The following is a 23,697-nucleotide window of genomic DNA, read 5'->3' on the forward strand; positions in this document are numbered from 1 at the left end:
GCACAGTCCCAAATTGTCTGAGAGTGTACAAGTTGTTAGAATCGATGACTGAAGGCCTGCTCCAGATGAAGAGACAACGAGCCAGTCATCCAGGTAGGGGTACACTTGAACGCCCTGGAGACGAACGCCCTGGAGACGAAGACGCCCTGGAACGCCCTGGCACACACTGGGGCCATGCACTTTGCAAACACCCGGGGGGCAGTAGCCAGTCCAAGCGGCAGAACATTATACTCAAACAGGTTGGAACTGACAGCGAATTGAAGAAGACACCTATGAGACGGATGGATGACAATGTGGAAATAGGCATCTTTTAAGTCCAGAGAAGCGAACCAATCCTCTCTCCTAAGCAACGGAAGAATATTTTGAAGGGTGGTCATCCAAAATTTCTTGGGTTTGATGAACCTGTTGATGTCGCATAGGTCCAGAATCAGACGAAGACCACCGTCAAGCTTAGGGACCGTGAAATATCTCGAGTAGAAGCTGTGGAGCCTCTCGGAGCGTGTGATCTGTCGAATTGCTCCTTTATGAAGAAGCTGTTGAATTTTGTCAATGAGAACCGATGATTCAGGCATAAATCGAATCGGTCTGAGCAGGGGTATGGCATTGAACTCGATCCTATATCCGTGCTGTATGATGGATAAAACCCACAGATCAGATGTGATGGACTCCGAGATGGGGAGTCAACTTTGCAGTCGATCCCCAAAAGGAAGAGGGGAAGGTGGGTTCAGGAGGAGAGGAGAGATTTGCTAGTCCCGTTAGCACTGGCATTTGTCAGAGTCAAGGCAATAACAGCTCTGTTAGAAGTGCTGTTGTTGTTTCTTCCAGCACTGTTGACGAGGCTGGAATTGTTGTCGGCCTGAGAACTGCAAATAAAGCTGGAAGGACGGGACCAAGACAACTTACGGCATGGTTGATTAGGGGCTTCCATCCAGCGAGCTGTAACCCTCATGGATTGTTTTCATCTTGTGGTCCGTCCGGGCGTTGAAGAGACCTGAGCCATCGAAGGTCATGTCCTCAATTCAACGCTTCGTCTTGTCTGGGAAGTTACAATTCCGGAGCCAGGCATGGAGACAAAGAGCTACGGCACCGACGAGAGCCCTAGAGTCGGAATCGACATGGTGTCTCACCGTGGAGAGTTGCTGGACCAACACCTGCATCGCCTCCTTGATGAAAATTCATGCCAGGTCTTTTTGCTGATCAGGAAGTGACGCCATGATATTTTCTAATTTTTGCATTAGAAAATACTGATATCGAGCCACTGTAGCCTCATAATTAGAAATACGGAGGCCGATACCTGTGGCAGCATAGATGCGGCAAGCCAATATGTCGATCTTACATCCTTCCTTATCGCGAGGAGTGATGTGTCCCCTCGACTTGCAGCCTTGAAACGACTCGAATACGATTGAATTCGGTCTCAGGTCACAAAGGAGGAATGGAATGTCCTGTTCACGGACCTGGAACATGGACTCGTAGCGTCTCAAAGTAGGTTAGGGCTCATTGGGTTAGTTCCATGGCTCCATCATGGCCTGACGAAGAGTGGCGATCAGCAGCAAGATGATAGCAGCAGACTGTTCAACCTTGACAATGTTATAGAATTTATTGGTGTTTGGGGGAAGAAGTATGGCATCAGAATGATACAGACGTGATTAACGAACCTCCATTATCACGCTGGTAATTGCCCGGTCGTGGGCCGTGGGGCTCAATCTAAGCTCTGTAGGAGCTGAGATAGATTGCTTGGCAAATCCCCCAGATGATGTGGAACTGGCAATTCCACATTTAGTGGGAGGAAATCAAGTTTTCTCAGCTGGGTATTACCGGAGGGAGTGCTGCCCTCTACAAATTTTCGACATGCTACCTTTTTTTTAGTTTTGTTTTAGCTTCTGTGAACACACCGGCTCTATTGGAATGTATTTTTGTTTCTTTTCTCTGCAATGATACCCGTGGAATAAGCTGTATTTTTTGCTAATTAAAAAGCCCTTCGGATGGGGGGGGGAATGAAACCTTCCCCCCCACGGAGTTGAAAAGTGGCGAATTGCATAACGGAGAGAAAGACAGAACTTTTTGTAAGTAAGGAAAAGATTTATCTTCTTTTATCTGTCCAAGGGCGGATAATTGTGCTGTGGAATTGAGTAATAGAGGATCTTTCTTTTATACGTCTGTGTTGGACTTCTGCCAAGAATTGGCAACCATTTTTCTCTTTGTTCTGGGGATCTTTGGACACCTGCCAAGCCTTGCTAATATGGAAGAAATTTGGAAGGCATTTTTCAAAATACAGGCTTCTTTATCAGCTGTGCAACTATCCCAGCAGGCGATAATAATACGACAGAAGATTGTTCTAGAGCAACTTGATCGTTTTTCAACTGAACAAAATAGTGGCTTTGATAATTTAAGCACTTCTATTGATCAGGCTTTAGATAAGCAACTCGTACCTGAACAGAAAATGCAAAATATCCAACAAGCAGAAGGAAAATCTGAAACTGGAAAGAAAATAAGTGCAACTGTTCTGCGTGCTATGATGGAAAAGGATAAGACAGCTTGGCCACAACTCAAGACACAGACATTACGAAGCAAACTTTCATGGGATCTGCGTGTCATCTTAGAGAAGGACAATTTAGCTGACCACTTAAAAGAGGTTATGTTTATGTGGATGCAACTGAAGACTCCATTACAGACATTAATGGGAAAAAAACAGAAAGGTCTGGTAGAGGGGTAAAGAAAAAGTAAACTTGGCAGGGGTGCAAAGGGAAGATAGGGGAAATTTCTTTCTTTCTATTCCAAAAAAAAAGGTGAATTATATAGCTTGATATGCTTACATGAGATATAGAAAGGCTAAGCTATTATTGCTGGTGAAATAGTAGCAATTTAGCTTAATGAAATCCTGTTTAAAAGGTATTATTGTTAAATGGATATTTTTGACTGTATTTCTAATAAGTTTTTGTTGTTGATGGTACATGTTAGACTGTAAACACCTGGCTTTTATAAGGAGCTCACCATATTTGATTCAATGGTGTTTAAGTGAGATGAAACATTAGTAATTTAGCTTAAAGAAAAATGTTCTAAAAGATATTATAAGTATTACTCATCACCAAGTAAAGTAGGTAAGACAACTGTAGAGATGTTAAATGAATATTTTGGATGTTTATGTGTAATTGTGGTAGTGAGGAAGTTATTTACTATTAGAAAATTGAAAAGATTTTGAACTGTCCAGAAATGTTTAGATCAAACTTACCATTGAAGGAGAAAGAGAATGTTTCAATTTCTTTTAATTTGGAGATGCTTCCCTTTGACATTGCTTAAGAGAAACAGGACTTGGTAGGAAATAATGAGACTGATTTCATGGATGAAGAACAGGAAGATAGTGACTTCTATCAAATTAGGATTATTATCATTATTATTATTTTATTGGCTGGAGAAACGGGACCTGGTTTTGATCCAACGATGCTTTCAAGTTATTATAAATGGATTCTAGTATGAACATAGAATGTTAAAATATATGTAGTAGGGTGCTGATCCAGTAAATCCAGTGTGTACGATGACTGTTGTTTGTAGTTTTAGTTTTAAAATCCTAATAAAATTTCTATTAAAAAAAAAGAATTTATCGGTGTTTGGATCAAAGCGATGTTGGGCTTCTATCTCAAATGATCTTGTAAGTCTCATCATCAGTTCCCCAAAAGTGACATAAGGCTCTTCTGGTGAGCTGGGACCTTGTGTGGAGATCACAGCATCCGGTGAAGTAGAAGCTACTTCAGAGTTCTCCGAGTCCAAATCGTAGTGAGGCGGAAGGCTGAAGGAGGAATCAACAGGTGAGGTAGAACGCCTGTGCTGAGCCACTCTGGAAGTGGAAGGAGCATCTCTCGGGATTGGAGAGAGGGTACGATCGCGTACGAATGGGTAATAGCCATAAGGTGGATAATCATCCCATGGCTCGCGATGAGTCGGCCTATGGGGTTGTACCCATTCTTCCGAGGGATGGACAGAGGCGCGCTGCTATCACACCTGCTGGGGAGCTGGCCTCGGGGAAGGCTCGAGTGACAGCTGAGGGGTAGGCGAGCATGCCATTGAGGAAGAGTCCCGAATCTCTCCATCAGAGATGGATCCCAACAAGGGAACTTCTTGGTGTTCAGGCGAAGACGGGACAGAAGGAGCAACCCATCTTGGAGACCCGGGCAGGGTCACTAGCATAGCTAACTGAAGAGCTGGTTCGGTCGGTGTCGGTACTGAAGTGGCCGTTGGGATCGACAGAACAGACAAACCTGAATCACGGTGCTGGGAATGGTCAGGTTTCTTAGATTTGCGAGCCGTCTTATCCATCTTGTCCTTCTTAGGCTTCTTATGGCCTGAGGACTTGTCCGATTCACTATGCTTCCTCTTCTCCTTTTGCTTATGCAGAGATGTAGAGGAGCATTGACTCTCCAGCAAAGGGGCACCATTGGCCGATGGGTGGGGTGGAGGTGTAGTGGAAGAGGAGAATGGAGCAGCGGATTTGCCAGCCAGTTGGTTGGACTGGAGCAAGGCTTGGTCCCACAAGAGCTTGCGCAGGTGGTTTTCTCGATTTTTCCTCGCCTGTTTAAGTAAAGGCCTGGCAATGGCCAGATTTATCGGTTCTGTGCCCTTCTCCAAGACAGAGAAGGCACAGATCGTGAGGATCAGTAGGAGATATTTTAGATCTGCCCTGAGAACATTTGAGGAAAGCTGCATGCTGTGTCGAGGAGGAAAGAAGAAGATAGCAAGGTAAGAATAAAAAGAGAAGAACTATATTTTTGGGGGTTTCGTTTTTTTTTGAAAACGGGAAAGGGGAATGAGAAGAAAAACTTCTAACAGTGAGGGTAAAAACTCGGAATCTTAACAGTCTAAGAGAGAAAACAGTAACTGGGTAAATGTGTATTACAAACAGAGACGAAAGGCTTGAGGCACAGTGAACGGCGGTCGCAAGAAGACTGAGGAAATGGCACTCCACCTTCTTATACTGTAGGGGAGGAGGGGAGCCGAGTTCCCACCTAAACCATTAAGCTTTAAATCTTTCCGGCCACAGGCACTGCACAGGCGCAGCACCCATATGTGTGATGCACAGAGGCCACGAGAAGAACTGTCCCTTTGCTGCCCGCACTGCCACAGCATAGGCTTGATAATGAGCATGTAAGTGTGTTCGGTCAGATTTGTCCCAAGATTTCCTGCACCTGCGCTCTAGCCATTTCCCACCCTGCTTCATTGCCCGCAACTCATGCATATACCATGGTGCCGAGCGGACTCTGCTAGGTGGGAGAGGATGTTTAGGAGGAATCGTGTTGATTGCCCTGGTCATCTCCCTATTCCACGAATCGACCAGGACATCAACAGGAGCGCCAGTTTTAACAGCCGGAAAATCCCCCAGAGCCCTCAGGAATCCGTCTGGATCCATCTTGCTCTGGGGGCAGACCATCTTAATAGGGCCCGCACCCTTCCAAAGGTAGGAATCAGCCCCGAGCACAAACCTCACGAGGAAGTAGTCTGACCATGACAAAGGAGTTAAGGTCAAGTTTCTCACTTCCAGGCCATTCTCTTCCTGTCCCATCGAGAAGACCAGGTCAAGCATGTGACCTCTTTCATGGGTTGGACCGGTGACATGTTGAGACAGTCCCATGGCTGCCATGGAAGCCAGGAAGTCCTGAGCTGCCCTGGACAGAACTGGATCGGCATGGAAGTTGAAGTCCCCCAGGACTAACATCCTGGGGGTCCTCAACACCAGATCTGAGATGATTTCCGTCAGCTCAGGGAGGGAGTCTGCTGAGCAGGAGGGTGTGCGGTACTCCAGCAGAGTCCCTAATCTGTCTTGATTGCCCAACACCAAGTACAAACACTCAAGACCTGGCCATAAAAGGACAAGAAATGGTGGCTTGGTGAACTAAAGTGACTCCCCTCCCCTCTCCTCTGGGCATGGTCAATGTTGCATCAAGTACTCCAGCAGACAAAGTTGAATGAGGGAGACATCTCCCCCTTCTCCCGTCCAGGTCTCAGTAATACATACCAGGTCAGCCCCCTCATCCAAGATCAAGTCATGAATAAGGGATGTCTTGTTGTGGACTGACCTGGCATTCCGCAGCAACGCCGTCAGGCCCAGGGGTCGGCTGATATTGCTGTCAGGATCCTTCTAGTTGGGGAGTAACCAGAAGAAGAGACCGGTATCAAACATTGGTCCCTCCTTCTCCTATGCTAGCCCGTTAGACCCCCAATGCCATACCTTCCCCAATGGTGGTACCCTCATGCTCCCCAGGTTAAGCCATCCTGAATTAAAACCAAGTAAAACACAGTCGCACGAGAAGAAAAGAGAAAAAAAGAAGAAGAAAAGAACAGAGTCTCTGGCCCAGCCCCTCACAGCCCCAAATGCTAGTGTACACACAGAATATCAGTCTGGATCAGTCTGGAACATGTAGAGCACACTTGCAGTTACCCTGTATCTTAAGGTATACAACACTCTCCTTTAAAAATCCATTTTGCAAGCCAAAGCACTAGGTAAGCAATAGAAAAATCAAACAAACCCTGGAGGAATATGGCAATCAAAATGTAGCTTTAGTGCCAAAAGTGAATTCCAATTCAAATAGATTTTATGAATACTTACATGCATGACCTGCTGAATTCTGTCAGCTTCTCCACCTGTTTTTCATTATTTTCTATCTGTTCCTTAATTTGCTTTATACTTCCCTTAAAAACACAGATATTTATCAACAAAAGAACCTTGGACTTATCTTAAATGTTCACTGCCTGAAAAGGATATAATTTGCCAGGGTGTGGTTATTCCACTAAACTGCTTCAGAGCTAGGATTATACAAAAGACACCATGTTTGTTCTTCCTTTCAGTGAAGGTACCTTATAACAACATAAGCAAGGTTATGCTGTATCAGACCAAGGTCCATTTAGTTCATCATTCTGTACACATGGTGGCAGGATGGGGACAAGATCTCCACTTGCCCAAGCACCTCAACATGCCACCCATGAAGGGAGCTCATATACAGCAAGACTAGTAGCCACTGAGAACCTCTCCTTCCATGAATCTGTCCAATCCTCCTTTCAAGCCCCCCAGACTGGTGGCCATCACCACTTCCTGTGGCAGCAAATTCCATAGTTCAATTATATATTGTATGAAAGAGTACTTCCTCTTGGAGAGCTTTGGCTAAGGGGTAGTATAGAAATGTAGTACATAAATAAATGAAGGTCACTTAGGTGAACTTTGGTCAGTCACTGTCACTAAAACTAAGCTACTTCACAATGTTGCGAGGATAAAAGTTTGGGAAAGAGGAAGTGAATCATGAAATCCTTGAATAAAAGGTGGAATACAGATTTAAGAAAGAAATATTAAAGTATGAAAAATACTCTCCTAACTCCAGTTTTTATTCAAACATATATATATATATATTAACCTTACCTTATCATATTCATAAGGTTCTCAAAGAGATGAAATAGAAATTTAACTAAATATTTGTATTTTCCAAACATTAAAACCAAAACTACCATTAAAACCAAACAAACATACTTAAAGTTTTCTTGCAAAGAAAATCATTAGGTTTGAACTGAAAAGGTAGAAATAACAATTCCCTATTCTTCCATTTCCCTAAACTGAATGGGTTCACATGACACAGCAAACAACTCTGCACTTTTGCCATGGCATGTGGTTTTTTGTCCAAATTTACCAGTCCAGTGATAAAATGGTTACCCGGACAGTGTGGTTTCTATGCTCCCTGCTCCATTCTCCTGGCCTTGCCATGCCTCCCATCAGTCTCCAAAACCAATTTCCCTCTCTTTGCTATCTTGCCTATGGATGGCAGCAGTCTCCTCCTGATTGGTCCATGGCAGTCCTGGGGTAGGTTTCTCCCTTGCCCCTCCCAAATATACTCTGCATGCCTGTGCTGCCTCCTAGCTGCTTCAGTTCGCACAAAGGCTGCTTATAGTGTTTCGAACAACTGGAGAGGCCATGGTGAAATGCAGAAACCTTAGAACTGATTCCCTCCATGATTTCAGAAAACTAATCTCACCACACAGGAATTTCAGAACTGGATTTGGACAAAACAACAGAACCACAATGGTAAGATTGAACCAAGGCTTCTTGTGTCTTGTGAACCTGCCCACTGTGTAGTTTGGTTTATTTGCTTGAATCACCTGGGGCTATTTGTTCTACATGCAGGTCATTGGTTTTCTGGGCATACTCCTTTCTGGGCTGTGCTGCATGCTTGATGAATGTCCCTGCCTTTAGAAAGGGAGACAGTCTATGAGGCTATTTTGTACTTCTAGAAACCTTAGAATATTGGGTCAAATCTACCTAGAGCTCCTTCACAGAATTGAGTGGGACCCAATGACTAACTAACATTGGATAAAGCCCACAATTTTCTCCCAAGTATAAGAGAGTGATGTGATCAGCATATATACTTACATGTGAGCCCTCACTTTATAATCAGATGCATCTTATTTTAGCTTCTTGTACTGCATGAAGCTACAATACCATGAAAAGCAGGTTGCTTACCTGTAACTGATGTTCTTCAAGTGGCCATCTGTGCAGTCACACATATGGGTGCTGCATCTGCACAGTGCCTTTGGCCGGAAGATTAAAGCTAAGTTTTTGGCGGGAAAGCTTCGCTCCCCCTCCCACATGGCCTATAAAGAGTGGAGTGTCCACCCTTTTGTTCAGTCTTTGACGACTGAACGTACGCCCCCATGTGGAAAAAATATTCCTACTGTAAATGATATTGGTACCAAGAAAAAATGGAAATGTTCGGTACCGACATAAAAGTCCACTCACCGACACCGAGCGGGGCTGGCGGGTGGGTTGTGTGACTGCACAGATGGCCACTCGAAGAACATCAGTTACAGGTAAGCAACCTGCTTTTCTTCGTCATGGCCTCTGTGCATCACACATATGGGTAGATTAACAAGCTTACCATAATGGAGGAGGGGAGGTGTCCTCAACGAAGAACAGATGAAAGAACGGCTCTGCCGAAGGAGAAATCTTGTTGAGCCCGAACGTCTAAACGATAATGTTTGATGAAAGTGCAAGGGTTTGCCCAAGTAGCAGCTCGACATACATCGTCAATCGGGAGTCCCGATGCGAAGGCAGATGAGGCAGCAACAACCTTAGTTGAATGGCTTTGAGGAGCTGTGGGTAAGTCAATCTTAGCCAGTTGATAAGATAAAGTGATAGTATGGACTATCCACTTAGAAAGTCTCTGCGGAGTGACAGGAGCGCCTTGATCTCTGGTAGCATATTTAACGAAAAGTCTATTTGAGTGCCGAATAGATTCCGTCCTAGATCTGTAGAAGGCTAAGCAGCGCCGAATGTCAAGTGAGTGCAACGATCTTTCTAACGAAGTCAACAGAGACAGAAAGAAGGCAGGTAAAATAATATCTTGTCCCATATGAAAAGGTGTGGACACCTTAGGGAGAAAGGATGGATCGAGCCTCAGGACGACCTTTTCTCTGTGAAAATTTAGGTAAGGGGGGTCCATGCAGAGAGTGCAGAGCTCACTGGCCCTTTGGGCCGAGGTAACCGCCACTAGAAACACTGTCTTCCATGAAACAAGATGTAAATCGACTGTTGCCAATGGTTCGAAAGGAGCTCTTGTAAGCGCTTGCAAAACAACAGAGAGACTCCAGGTAGGCATTACTGGCCTGATTGATGGATTGAGATTATAAAGACCCTTAAGAAACCTCTTAATAGTAGGTTGAGAGAAGATGGGTGATCCGTCCACCATGCCACGATGATAGGCGATTGCCGCCGTATACACTTTAATTGAAGATGGTTTCAGTCCAGAGTGGTGCAGTTCTAAGAGGAACTGAAGAATGTGATATATCAATGATGTAAATGGAGAGAATGAACGAGACTCAGCAAAGGTGGAAAATCATCTCCATTTAGCTGCGTAAGACTTCCATGTAGATGGCTTTAAAGCGGAATCAAGGATGTGTTGAATATCTGGATGAAAGGTTGTCGGATTCGGTGGAACAATCGTCGGATCCGACAGTGCTGGTGGATCGAAAGAGGAAGCAGCGCCAACCCCAGCGGATTCAAAGGCCCTGAACGCAGCGGATTCGAAGGCAGGATTCGAACCACTTGAAGTTGCCGTTGATACAGATGGAGCAAAGTTAGCTAATGGATTCGCCACGCTGTTAGGTTCAATGAAAGTACATCTGGATGGCGAAGCGTGCCATTCTGTTGGGTTATGAGGTACGGAAGCAGTGAAAGATGAAGATATTCCCCGTGAGAGATGTCGAGCAGTGTGGCAAACCAATGTTGGCGTGGCCACCAAGGGGTAATTCGTATCCCCGAGGCCCGATCGTATACTATCTTCGCTATTACTCTCATCACAAGAGGAATCGGCGGGAAGGTGTAAAAGTTCAGGTTGTTCCATGGGATCATGAAGGCGTCCTCTAGGGATCCGTACCCGATTCCCGCTCTCGAACAGAAAGCGTCGCACACCTTGTTCTGTTGGGTGGCGAACAAGTCCACGTCGGGGAACCCCCAGTGATGAAAAAGATTGTCGTGTGTCTGAGGATCTAGCTCCCATTCATGAGAGATGAACATGCGCCTGCTGAGGAGGTCCGCTTCCACATTGTCCGTGCCAGCCAAATGGACTGCCATTAGTGTAATGTCTCTTGAAATGCACCAGTCCCAAATCTGCATAGAAAGTCTGGCCAGAGTCGGGAACTTCGTTCCACCTTGTTTTTTCAGATAAAAGACGGTGGCTATGTTGTCCGACTTAATCTGAACGACCCGATGTTGGAGAACATCCTCGAAAGAACGTAGGGCTTTGAATACCACCAACAGCTCCAGGAAGTTGATATGATTCGTGGATTCCTGATGAGTCCACATGCCCTGGGTATATAGGCCAGAGCATACCGCTCCCCACTCCAGAAGAGAAGTGTCGGTACCTATGGGCACCGGGGCCTGAAAGGAACCCCAACAGTCAGATTGGCCGGGACCGACCACCACAGTAGAGAATGGAGCACCAAGGATGGGATTCGAAGCAACTTCGATGGTGAGTCTCTCTGTGGGTGGAACATCTTGTTGAGAAATAGTTGTAAAGGACGAAGTCGAAGTCTGGCGTGTGGCACCACAGCAACAGAGGAAGCCATATGTCCCAGAAGCCTCTGGATGGACTTCACTGGAACCGTCCTGTCTCATCACATTCGATGGATGTGGCGAGCGAGAGTCTGTTGTCTGTCCTGAGGAAGGAAGGCTTTTTCCAGCGTCGAATCCAAATGGGCTCCGATGAATGTAAGCGTCTGCATCGGAAGGAGAGAAGATTTCTCGGTATTAATGCATAGGCCCAGATCGTCCAATAAGGCACAGATTGTACGGATAGATGTGAGCAGTCCTTCCTTAGACTGGGACACCAGGAGCCAGTCATCAAGGTAAGCGTAAACTTGTATGCCTTGGAGGCGTAGGAAAGCGCAGACAGGGGCCATGCATTTGGTGAACACTCTCGGAGCAGTGGCCAGACCAAAAGGTAGAACCATAAATTTGTATAAATCGGGTGCAACAGCAAAGCGAAGGAAACGCCTAAAACTGGGGTGAATCGAAATATGAAAATAGGCGTCCTTCAAGTCCAGTGAGGCGAACCAATCCTCTTTCCTTAGCAGTGGCAAAATATTTTGAAGGGTGGTCATTCGAAACTTTTTTGTCATGATAAATCGATTCAGAGTACGTAAGTCCAAAATCGGACGTAGACCACCATCCCGCTTCAGGACCGTAAAATATCTGGAGTAGACTCCGTGGAGTCCGTCATGTGGAGTTACTTGACGAATCGCTCCTTTACGAAGTAGTTGTTGTATTTCATCGAGCAATACCAGTGAGCATGATGTAAACCGGATTGGACTTGATGGAGGAACGATGTTGAATTCTATCCGATAGCTGTGCTGTATGATGGATAATACCCACCGGTCAGATGTGATGGACTCCCAGATGGGGAGTCGGTTTCTCAGCCGGTCCCCAGATAAGAGGGGGGTGGGTATGGAAGGAGTCAGAGGAATGGTTCGCCAGTCCCGTCAACGCTGCCTCCTATCTCCGTTATAACAGCGACGGCCCTGTTGATAACGTTGCTGGGGCTGTTGACGGCGGTGTCGCTGTTGTGGCCAGTGCTGGGGCTGTTGCCTAGGCTGATAAGATTGTCTATAGGATGGACGGGTCCATGCCCACTTATGCCTAGGTTGAGTCTGGAGCTCCATCCACTGGGCTGTCATGCGGGACTCGTGGAGTTTTTTCAGCTTGTGGTTGGTCCTGGAGTGGAAAAGCCCGGACCCGTCAAAGGGCATTTCCTCAATTCGCCACTTAGTCTCCTCCAGAAAGTTGGAACTCCTTAACCAGGCATGTCTGCGGAGAGAGACAGCACCGATCAAGGCTCTTGAGTCAGTGTCCACATGATGCCTGGCTGTGGACAACTGCTGGACGGCGACCTGCATCGCCTCCTTTATCAGAACCTTCGCCAGATCACCCTGGTGGTCTGGGAGGGTCGAGACGACATTGTGGAGGCGTTGAATGATGAAGTATTGGTACCTCGCCAACGTCGCCTCGTAACTGGAAATATGCAGCGTAGACTCTCCTGGCCAGGGAGTCGATCTTACATCCCTCTTTGTCCCTTGGTGCGGTGTGGCCTCTTGCCTCTCTACCCTGGGAGGACTCCACCACGACCGAGTTTGGCTTGGGGTGGCGGAGGAGGAAAGGAATGTCCTCCTCCCAAACCCGGTACATGGATTCGTACCTCCGAGACGTGGGTTGAGGGTGAGAAGGCAAGTCCCAGGGTTGCATCATCGCCGGTCGTAAGGTGGCAATCAACAGCAGGACGATTGAGGTGGACTGCTCCCTGCGGACAACGTCATAAAACTTGTCCATAGAAGGTCCCTGAAGCTGGACGGCGTCGATGTCAAGGGACTGGACAAGCCAGGACATCAGCTCCGCGAAGGAGACGTGGGACTCGTCAGGTGACGCAGGGCCCTGGGAGGTCACAGCAACGTCAGGAGAGGTTGGATTGACCTGCTAGTTGTCAGTCTGCACCATAAAACAGAGGGGCCGAAGACGAGGACTCCACCGGAGAGACGGACCGGCTGCTTTCATCCCGAGGAAGTATCGGGGATGCGCGCCTCGGACCCGAGGACAGTGGACGGTCACGGGAAGATGGTGAAGACCGACACCTACGTACGGGATAGTACCCGACAGAGTGTGGTTCACCCCAGGACGGATAGTAGGAGCAGTGCCATCCCTCGGATCGTTGTTCCATCAAGTGACTCCTTCGGCTCCTAGGTGGGGACATCTCCACATCCGCCTCCATTGTGGCTGTGGGCATAGGTGTGGGCAACCTAGCCCTGGGGGGCGTCTTGAATTTTCCCATCAGAAATTGACTCCCGCTGAAGAGTTGGAAGCGGCTCAGCAGGAAGGTCAGCCACACGTCAAGGGGACCCTTGAGGGGTGACCCTCATAGCCGCCTGGAACACCGGATCGGGTGGAGTCAGTACAGTGACTGCAGCTGGTACCAAGGGGGCCGTCGAACCTGAATCACGGTGTCGAGGGCGCTCCATGTCCTTCGACTTCTGCGTCGGTTTCGGAGGCTTCTCCTTCCTGGCTTTCTTTGCTGATTTATCGGAGTCAGCATGCTTACGCTTCTCACACCTTTTCTTCGGAGAAGCAGGTGGAGCCCCCATGGTAGACGCGCCTTCCTCCAAAGGGCATGAGGGCGGAGCCACCATAGCAGAGCCAGGCCTCGGAGCAACTACGAGTGGGTCAGACTGCATGAGAGCCTGATCCCACAGGAGCCTCCACAGGCGGTTCTCACGGTTTTTCCTGGCCTGCTTAGAAAAGGCCAGGTAGTGAGAACATTTGTCAGTCCTATGCCCCTCCCACAAGCAGAGGAGGCATAGGTCATGCGGGTCGGTCGGAGACATCTTCGACCCGCATTACGCACATTTGCGGAAAGCCGCTTGCTGTGCCATCATAAGAAAAAAAGAAATAGAAGACAGCGCAGAGGGTAAGAATATATTTTTTGGTTTGTTTTTTTTTTAATAGAAGATCGAAAGAGAAGGTAGAATGATAGAGAACTATAAAACTCAGAAGAACTATAAGAACTAACAAGGGTATAACAACTGGGAGAATAATCGAGAACAAGAACAAGCTAGACGAGCAATGGTCAGAACGATAGCGAAAGTGGCACGAGGCACAGCGAACGGTGGTTGCAAAGGCTGAACAAAATGGCAGACACTCTGCTCTTTATAGGCCATGGGGGAGGGGGAGTGGAGCTTTCCTGCCAAAAACCGTTAGCTTGTAATCTTCCGGCCAAAGGCACTGCGCAGGCGCAGCACCCATATGTGTGATGCACAGAGGCCACGACGAAGAACCTTAGGGTTATTTAAGCAAATCTTACCAGGGAAGCAGGGAGGAGCAGGACCTACATCTAAGCAATTATGGAAAGGATGGGGATGCAAGTTCAGATCTTGAGAGACTTACAGCAGCAAAGTCCTACCAAATTCAACGGAGTGGACTTCCAATTAAGCAGTTGAAAAAAAAAATCTGTCCTAAGCCCTTGTGACATGGCGTATTGAAAGAGATAAATGAAAAAAGAGGGAAGATTGTTACTGCTCAACTGATGAATTTAGGTGGCAACCAGGTGGAGATGGAGGGGGCAGGGAACCTTCAAGAGGACAGGTCTATTGCCCTGGACTCCCCATTGACAAGGATCTCCCTCTTGTCCATTCTGGTGCCAACCTGATCTTCTATGAACACTAAATAAGTTACTAAACCAAAAAAGTTAGCTCTATTGTCAGGTAAAAGAAGGATGCTTTCTTCTTGGAGTACTTATACTTTTTTTCTCACAAGTGGCTCAAAGAAGATAAGACCTCCGCTTCTCATTGTGACTTGTTCTGTTCCCCACTGTCCTATGGAGCTGAGAGCACACAGAAGCTTCTGTCATCATGATCAAGCGAATGTTACTAGCCCATTGCTAGTGTGACAAAAAATGTTCAGAGTGATATCCTTTGACATCTGGAACATTGGAAAAAACTCCTCCCAAGGCATTTCTCTAACTGTACATCCCAATCAAGTAGGACTGACCCATGCCTGGATAGTCCTCACCACTGAAGAGCAATTATCTGTAACATACAGGGAGATGGTTGCCTCCCATCTTGCAGATTATCATACAGCATTACTGGCACACCCCTGTTTTCACAAGCTTTGAGATTTCCATTCTGAGCACTGCCAAGCAAGCATAATTCAAAGTTCACATTTGCTGAGGACATCATCAGTTGCTCCTTTTCCTGATTAAATGCAATGGGAAAGGTGAAAATAAAGTCCCTTGGTGCTGTCTGCTTGTGAGACTGGGCAGAACAACACCGTGTTAACATTTATAGAAATATTAAATAAGCAATAAAGCCAATAATTTTAGAAAAGTCAGCCTAAATAATTTTTAGCTTGATTACACTGGTAAGTACCTCAGTTTCCTTCTGTCTCTGCTGATGAAATGACATCTTTTCTTCATCTGCCTTTTGTTCCCACTGCAGTTTTTCCAGCTGCTGAGTTAATATGGCTACTTTTTTCCTAACTAGTTTTTTCAGCTCCTTATATGTAGCAATCTGGACACAAATATACAAATATAGGGATACATGCTTTTATCCTTTCTCACATTTAATGTGAACTGTTTTGGACTGGGACTGGATTAGTGAAGTGATATTGGTTCAGTAGTGGAGCAACTACTGGCATAGGAAGCTTTGCCACTATATAGTTCCCTAGTGCATGCCACAAAGAATAAAAAAGGTGGAAGCATATGAACCCATGCATTATATCTGCTTGTCCACATAATAACAAGACATTATGTCTGAATGAAATATTTGGCTGAGAGACAGAATAGAATTCTTTTCATTTTTATTTCCATCTATTAAAAATCCCTCCAGAGTTTTTTAGATGAAGATGAGTATTTGGAGCCTTCCCAAAACTGGGTCTGAAATGAGATTAGCATGGAGACAATATTGGTTGCTTTGGTGGATGACCAGAAACTAGACAGAAAGAGCATGTTCTTTTTAGACTTGCTGGACCTTTCAGTACCATTTAATATCATCAACCATGGTATCCCTTTGAGAAATGTCCTGACATTGTCTAACTGTTCCCTGCAGGTGGTGCTGGAGGATTGCTCAGCCACACAGACCCTAGCCTATGGCTCTCCTATTTTATCCCCCCTTTTAACATCTACATGAGGCCACCAAAAGAAGACACTCAGGGTCTTGGAGTAGAATTTCATCAATATGCTGCTGATACCCAGAATGCAGTAATGGATTAAAAGGATGCTAACAAGATGAAGCATAATTCAGAAAACCCAGAAGTGCTGTTGGTCAGTGGACAAGCTAATTCTGGTTTTGAAATCCAGTCTGCTCTGAACAGGCTTACATTCCTTCTGAAGAAGCTGGGTTGCAGTTAGGGAAAGTTCCTGAGGAGTCAATATTCAACACACTAAAGTGAGGATATAGTGAAGTATACAAATAAACCTTTAATACACTGAAGGTTATTACACTGAAGTTTGTAGTTTTTTTAATATGCCCTGAGAAGCACTTCCAATGCAAATAGAAAGTTCAGCATACTCTGTATTAAGTATGCCTGCAGTTAGCTCAAGTTAAAAGCTGTTCTGTGTATTACATATATTTTAAGCTCATGTTGAAACTTACCTGATTTTCTTCCAGGAAAACATCACTCTCTCGATGCAGCATCTCAGCTTCAACTTTTTTTTCAAATGCTCTCCAAGCTCTATTAATATCAGCCAGTTCTGCTTCCAATTCTTTTTTGTTTTCTTCTTGCTTAGCCTGTTCTTTCATATGATTTCTCAAGACTTTCATAACTGTATCTACCTTTTTTGTTTGGTGAAAGGTTTTCTCTTTTGCTTTAATATACTGAACTCTCTTTTGATTCAGCACAACTTCCATTGATCTAAAAGAGCATATATTTGCCATCTTCTAGTCAAGTTTTTTGAGGAAATTGAAGAATGAATTTTGAACAGTTCTACTATATCACCACACTTTCCCTCAAACATGAAATACTCCTAGTAACAACTCCAAAATACTAGAAGCTACTTAAGTTGAACTAAGTTAGCAACCATGGCAATGAACCACCTTAAAACTTAGCAGATTCTGATCTACTACAGCAAACAAGAAGAATCCTTCAGAAGGCATCTATATCTCCAATTTTCCCACTTCTGCTGCTTGGTAAAACTGACTTTACAGAGGGTAACTGAAGGGCAACTAAGTTGGTTGTTTGCTAGAGCTACTTAGTGTATATTTTCTGGGTGAGGCTTACTCCTCAACTCAACTACTAGGAAAAGGGTAGTCAACTTTGGGGGTGTCTGTGTGCACATGTGGCAATTTCTCAAATCCACACTAGCACAGCTGCTGCTGCAGGAGGCACAGCTAGTCACACAGGACAAGTAATGTGCTCAAAAAGACTCTGTACAAGGCAGAGATGAGATCTAACACTTAGAAGAGCTTAATTGGATACATAGTCTTTAGCTCCCACAGAAACTTATTTCACAAAAAGAAAACTCCTTTTCTCTCCCGCTCCTCTGTAAGCCAACTCATTCCCCCATCACCTTTTCTCCTGCACTCTGCATCATCACTTACAGACTATCCCTCCTGTCTTCTTTTCCTAAAAATATCTTTGAGCCTCATCATGCAGCCTAGAGGCATTCACGAGAAATGAAGATTTGCTTTGCTTTTAACTTGATTTCAACTACTAAAATGGTGTTACCTGTTTTAGAGAGTGGGAGGGGTAGACACCATGGAGGGAACCAAGAAATGCGTCCAGGATTATCATGTTGTCCACATACAACAAACTGAACTAGGGGGTAAATCCCACTTGAACACATTGAAGTTCATGTCTTCAGTAAATGTGGATATAAAGATGTTATTCTAATACTGCATAAAGCAATCTCCTCTTAGATGCTGCCTTTCATTTTTTAAATACTTCATAAAGGAAACAAAACCTCTCATTCCAACACTCACCAAGCATAGCACATACAAGTTGCCTGTCAGAAGTGAGGAATACAACACTAAGTGAAATCTACGCACTTACTTCATTTCTTTTTCAATATGCTGATGGTTTCTATTTAATATTCCAATAATCTTTTTCTTAGCTTTCACTGCATCTTCAGCATGAGAAAGTGCAATTTGCTTAGCTTCAATATCCATGGTTTTTGCAGACAATTTTTTGTTGAGTATGTTAATTTTTTGTTCATTATGATGTAACTGGAAAAGATGAAGCTGCCTCCTATACTCATGCAACTCTTCCAACAGCCTCTGGTAATGTTCTGCCTAAAAACAGCTACATTATTAGTCATTAACTAACATGCAACATCAAAAGTTACTGACAGCTAAGAGATGCAATACTTCAGTCAAAGGTTGCTGCATTTAATTTGGTTGCAAAAGTTGGAATTCATACGATACAGCCATGATCACAGTAGCTCTTTATAAATATGTACCTTTATATTTAAATATTTAAATTAACAATGACCAATCTTAGCAGCTGCTCAATATACAGCAAGTGCCCCTGCTTACTAGTAGCCCCAGTTGTGCTCACAGGGGTATGAGCAATAATATTTTTTCTGGCAATGCAGCAGAGCAGTTGTATGAGCAAATAAACTGGCTTGTCATTTGGCCAAAATGTATACCAAATTCCTCCCCTGCAGTTGAATGAGCTGATTTCTTGAACATGTGGTTTCAGCTGAGGATTAGGGAGGGAACCCCTTTCTTCTGGTCCATGACTGGTCTATAAGATAGGCTCTAGGAAACAAGTTCACCTGCTTTTGCAACTGAATTGTGCAGATTTTGCCACCCCACAGCAATGTTTCTTGTTGATTAAGCTATGCTGCCTTATATTTCAGTCACAATTATTTACAGGATTTGGGCAGACTCTATTTCAAGAATACGCAGAGCTGGACTTATGTGGGAAAGGTCCCAAGGAATCTCGGGGCATTGCCTACCCAACTCAGCTCAGCGACTGCCACTTACACAGGTTCAGAGTGCTGAGGTATGATTTCTGTCTGTTCCAGGGGGCCCCAGAAGTTGCTTGTTACACCTTAATAGTTCCCACCATGTGAGCTGGGGTTTGTACCCATCAACATTTGGACTGTTAGGAAATTTGGATCCTTGTCCTATTATCTTGCTCAATTTTGTATAAGCTGTAACAAATAAAGTTCTTGCCAGTTCGAACAATTTTCTCTTACCGTGTTGTTTTTGCATTCCTTCCATGCTGTATTCTGCTGCAGGCACTACCACATCTATTACTTGTTCAGAATTATGAACACAAGAATAAATTGATTTTGTTCTCGACTGTAGCACCTCAGCTGAAATAATTTCTATAGGACAAGCAAATTTTGCTTGATCCAGTATTTATACTTCATATGCACTTGTACATTCCTATCAGGTTCTTCTAGAGAAATTCAGCAATTGCTAGAGATGTGTGATTTGAATTTGCATCCTCTTATATCTTCATTAAGCTCCACCCCATTTAAAAACTACTTGAAGAACTGCTCATTTACGGATACCAATACAATTTGCATTTGTATTTCCCACTTCACTGCTTGCCTTGCAGAATACTGAGGCTCAGTTCAATGTGCAAAGTAAGAAATTTTAAAAAACAGCCACAAGTTTCAGTTTTTGAATCAGGGGAAACAGAGAGCATCAATTTGCAACTCAGTTTTTAGGATTTACATACAAAGTAAATTAAGATTAAGCAAGTAGATTTCCTCTCCTTTCATTATCATTGGGCCCCTGAGTCACAGAATTTACACATATTTACAAATCTGCAGAACAGCACTGACCTCCATTAAATAACTGCTTAAATTAAAATGTTCTATTAGAATCCAAACATGTAAGAATTCTAGAACATGACTCTTTAAAGGTGTTTAGAATTTAACCTGGACTGCTAACATCCAGAAAATGCTACAACATTTTTTCTGTTGGCATTGTTAAGAAAACATTCTGGCCAGGGGCATATACTATCAGGCAACCATTTCTATTTAACAGAGCAGGCATAGTAAAAATAAGGCAGGACAATCAGCTATACAGTAGATTGTGTACCTTGGCAAGATATTTTAGGTTATGCCTATGAATACTATCTCTGTGTTAGGAAATTGAAAAAACCTGCTCTAAATCTTGACTTTCCACTATAAACAAATCAGATTACATATCATAGCTTAAAAACCCTAAAACATTCTTGCTAAAAAGCACACAAAAGCTTGTAAAATATTATGTGGTGTTTCCCAAATTACCTCCTCCTTCTCCAACTTGGCATTTTTGCGCTCAGCTGCAACATTTTTCTTCTTGTTGTAACTGAACTGTGCATTTTCCTCTGCTTTGTGCATATCCTTTTTCTTTTCTGTATATTCAACAGCAAGTGCTCCTGAATTACTAATATGTTCAAAAAGCTGAGTTCTTTCTTTTGGTTTTTTCATTGCAATTGCTTCAACTTCACCCTAAAAAATAATAAATGTACAAAATCAAATGACTAACATTTAAAGCCAAACTTGTCACAAGAAACAAAATGGCCAAAACCCCAAAATGGTCTGAACCCCTCAGTTCAGACATCATACCAAACTGCGGTTAAGGAGGTTTAAGTAAGGTTGATGTGATATCTAAATTGGTAAACCAGAGTTTATGATAACCTAGCAAAACAGCAAACATGGTACGAACTGAGTTGGCAAACCTTAGTTTGGTAAGATGTCTCAATTGAGACACTATGGTTATAGATGTTGATCCATCTCCAAAAGAAAAGTCACAGTTCCTTTTCTTATTATGCCTACCATGGAGTTCGTCTTTTACATAGCGGCTATGCACTGGGCTGACATTTTCATCAAGCTGCCCACCACAACCTCAAGATCCCTTGTATGTGAGGTACTCACTGCTACCTCAGATCATATCAGCTTATATCTGGAGCTGATTTTTTGCCCCAACTTGTATTACTTTATACTTGCTTATGTTGAAATGTATTTGCCATTTTGATGCCCATCCTCCAAGCTTCAAGAGATCATCACCGTCCCTTTTGGTTTTATCCACCCTCAATAGTTCAGCATCGTTAGCACAATTCACTGCTCATTCCTTATTTATTTATTTATGCACATATTTATATGCTGCCTATAACTGCCAAAAGGCCTTCCTAGGTGGCTTAGAACCACATATCAAAGCAACACATTGTTGTCATCTATCAACTGGTTGAAAAGTATTGGGCCCAATTCCCCTGTAAGACTCCACTGTTGACGCCTGCATTGGGAGAGCTTACTGTTTATTTCCACTCTCTACTTTCTGTTCTTTAACCAATTACTGATCTATTAAAAGACCTTTCCTCTTATACCATGACTGCTAAGTTTGCTCAGAAGTCTTTGGTGAGAGATTTTGTCAAAAGCCTTTTGGCAGTTCAAATAAACAATATTTACCAGATAATTCTGATGTCCACAATTTGAACATTCAAAGAACTCTAATAGGTTGGTGAGACAGGACTGGTCTGGAAGCCAACAGCATATTCCTATAACTAAATTACCTTTGGAACCAGATCTTGTCATTTATACTGCTTTGGCTGAGAATGTTATACTATAATGCCTGCTAAACTCTATGCCCTCTTTCATGTACAAAACAAAATTTCCTCCAGTATGTCCTTCCTATAGTTTCTATCCAGAGATGACCATATCCCACTTGTTCACTCCATTCCACCAAGTTTCCATAAATCCTACTATACCTAACTTCTCCTTGCTCTAAGTATGTGGCTCAGTGAGAGAGAATAAATGCTCACCTTCCAAGAAATAGGCCCCTTCTATGGGATCATTTCCCTCTTCCTCAGAATGACCCCCACTTCCTAGAGACTCCCATTTTCCATGACAGCAAAGCAGCTGTCACCCAGATACTGGGACCCTGCTATTTGGTTCTTGGTCTTGCCAGGCTCAAAGCTACACAACAAACCTACAGTATAAAATTAATTGAGAAACAACCACATTTTCTACACAACTGAAATAGTCCTATGTCAATACTAAATGTGGAGAAGTAGTTAAAATGGAATGCTTGTGAAGTTAGAGAAAGCTATAAGTCCCTAGTTTGTCCCCACCCACAACTATACTTCACAGATCAAAGTTGAAGTGTTTTTTTCCAATCCAAATGAAATGTTTCCTTGTGGGCACCCCTGAATTAAACAAGCACCAAGAAGCGCCCCTCAGAAGAGCAATTAAGTCTTGAAAAAAAGATCTCTACTGGCACAGATGAGAGGCCTTTTTCCAACCCTATTTACTGCATGGGGGCAGGAGGGCAATCATTTTAGTGGCAATCACATCAAGTGGAGGACTGAAGCTGCAGGTGGTTGGAGAGACCCACAGGGCTGCTAGTTCTCTATCTCTACCATAGAGAATGTATGGATAGCCTAATTCTAGGTATATTTACTTGGAAGTAAGCTTTTCTGTGTTAAATAGGACATACTTCAACAATGCATAGGACTGCAGCCAAAATCAAGCAGCTCCAGCCCCCACAATCAGAAAAAGAGGTAGCAGGAAACTCAAACACTCCAGCAGGCTACTACCTGTGCACATACAGTGGATAAATCTAGTTGCAGTCCATACTTCCTCATTACATTACTCCATTTCTGCACAGGTTTGGCACTGCATAGCAACTGCAGCTCCTTTCTACTCTGGCTATTGTTAAAGAATGGGAGAGATGGGGAACACCAATGCAGAGTTGTAATAGATGACGTTGGACAAAAGGGAAAGGCTGCCACCACTTCTGTGCTCTCTATGCTGAAGAACCAGCAGTGCCAGCAGAAGTAAGCCAATACAATATTGGTGCACATGCTTCTGGTGAGTACTGTATATTTTATTGGGGTTGTTATCTGCCTTGGACCCCTTCAAGATGAAAGGTGGGATACAACTATAATAGATCATTAGCCAATGTTCATATGAATGCAGTCAACAAAAGCGTGTAGCCCACCAGAGATGGCAGCAATGGTTGCATCAACTGATGGGGAGGGTGGGGGCAGTGTCTCCAGCTGGTAGTGGACCTCTGCCAGTGTGTATACCTATCATACTGAGCAAAAATGTTGGGTCTGCAACACACAACCCTATCACAATCCTATTTCAAAATGGAACGTGTGTGTGTGTGTGTGTGTGTGTGTGTACAGACAGCTTCACCTGTGGGGCAACACAGAAAATTGTATATGTATATATAGACAATGCTAAACAAAAGAAACTGTTTAATTAAAATGAACCACACATGATCCAGCCCTCCTAGAAGGTGGCAGGATACAAAGCCATGCTTCGCCAAAGCTTTACTGGGGATAGTCATATTTCAGATATTACACTGGAATAAGCTAAGGAGGTATACATAAACCAACACATAATACCCATCTAAATTCATTCTTCAGTGTGATCGCTATATGGTCTGCCACACAGACATCCATCAGACACAACATAGTAATATAGCCAATATAAATAAGAAATGCAGAAACCTTGGTTCTGTAAAATGAACAGTTACCTGAAAAACCATGCAATTTCTTGCTCTAGCAATGATGCCAATGTCTTCAAGTTCTTTTATATATACAGATCGGCTGACAACAATGTCATTGACAAGAAACTCAGATCCACCACCTAATTTTTGAAGAAATCACACAGTTAGTATTTTAACTGTATTTATTTAAATACAGTTATATTTTAACTAACTCATGCATTTTAAGTAAAAGAGTAA

The 23,697-nt window shown here is 43.9% G+C and overlaps 1 protein-coding gene across 1 annotated transcript in view; it reads right to left on the reverse strand.

Annotated features, from left to right (window-relative positions):
- SMC1B (structural maintenance of chromosomes 1B) overlaps window positions 1–23,697 on the reverse strand; it is a 137,160-nt gene that overhangs the window by 48,661 nt on the left and 64,802 nt on the right. Inside the window, exons 5-10 of the mRNA XM_044450840.1 lie at window positions 23,488–23,600; window positions 20,253–20,456; window positions 18,056–18,294; window positions 16,660–16,918; window positions 15,436–15,576; window positions 6,596–6,678 (exon numbers count right to left, since the gene is read on the reverse strand). Of these exons, the coding sequence (XP_044306775.1) occupies window positions 6,596–6,678; window positions 15,436–15,576; window positions 16,660–16,918; window positions 18,056–18,294; window positions 20,253–20,456; window positions 23,488–23,600 (1,039 nt within the window). The remainder of the gene's footprint in view (window positions 1–6,595; window positions 6,679–15,435; window positions 15,577–16,659; window positions 16,919–18,055; window positions 18,295–20,252; window positions 20,457–23,487; window positions 23,601–23,697) is intronic.

The sequence above is a fragment of the Varanus komodoensis genome, unplaced genomic scaffold (assembly GCF_004798865.1).
Source record: "Varanus komodoensis strain SLA01 unplaced genomic scaffold, ASM479886v1 scaffold69, whole genome shotgun sequence".
In the NCBI taxonomy this organism is placed as follows: domain Eukaryota; kingdom Metazoa; phylum Chordata; class Lepidosauria; order Squamata; family Varanidae; genus Varanus; species Varanus komodoensis.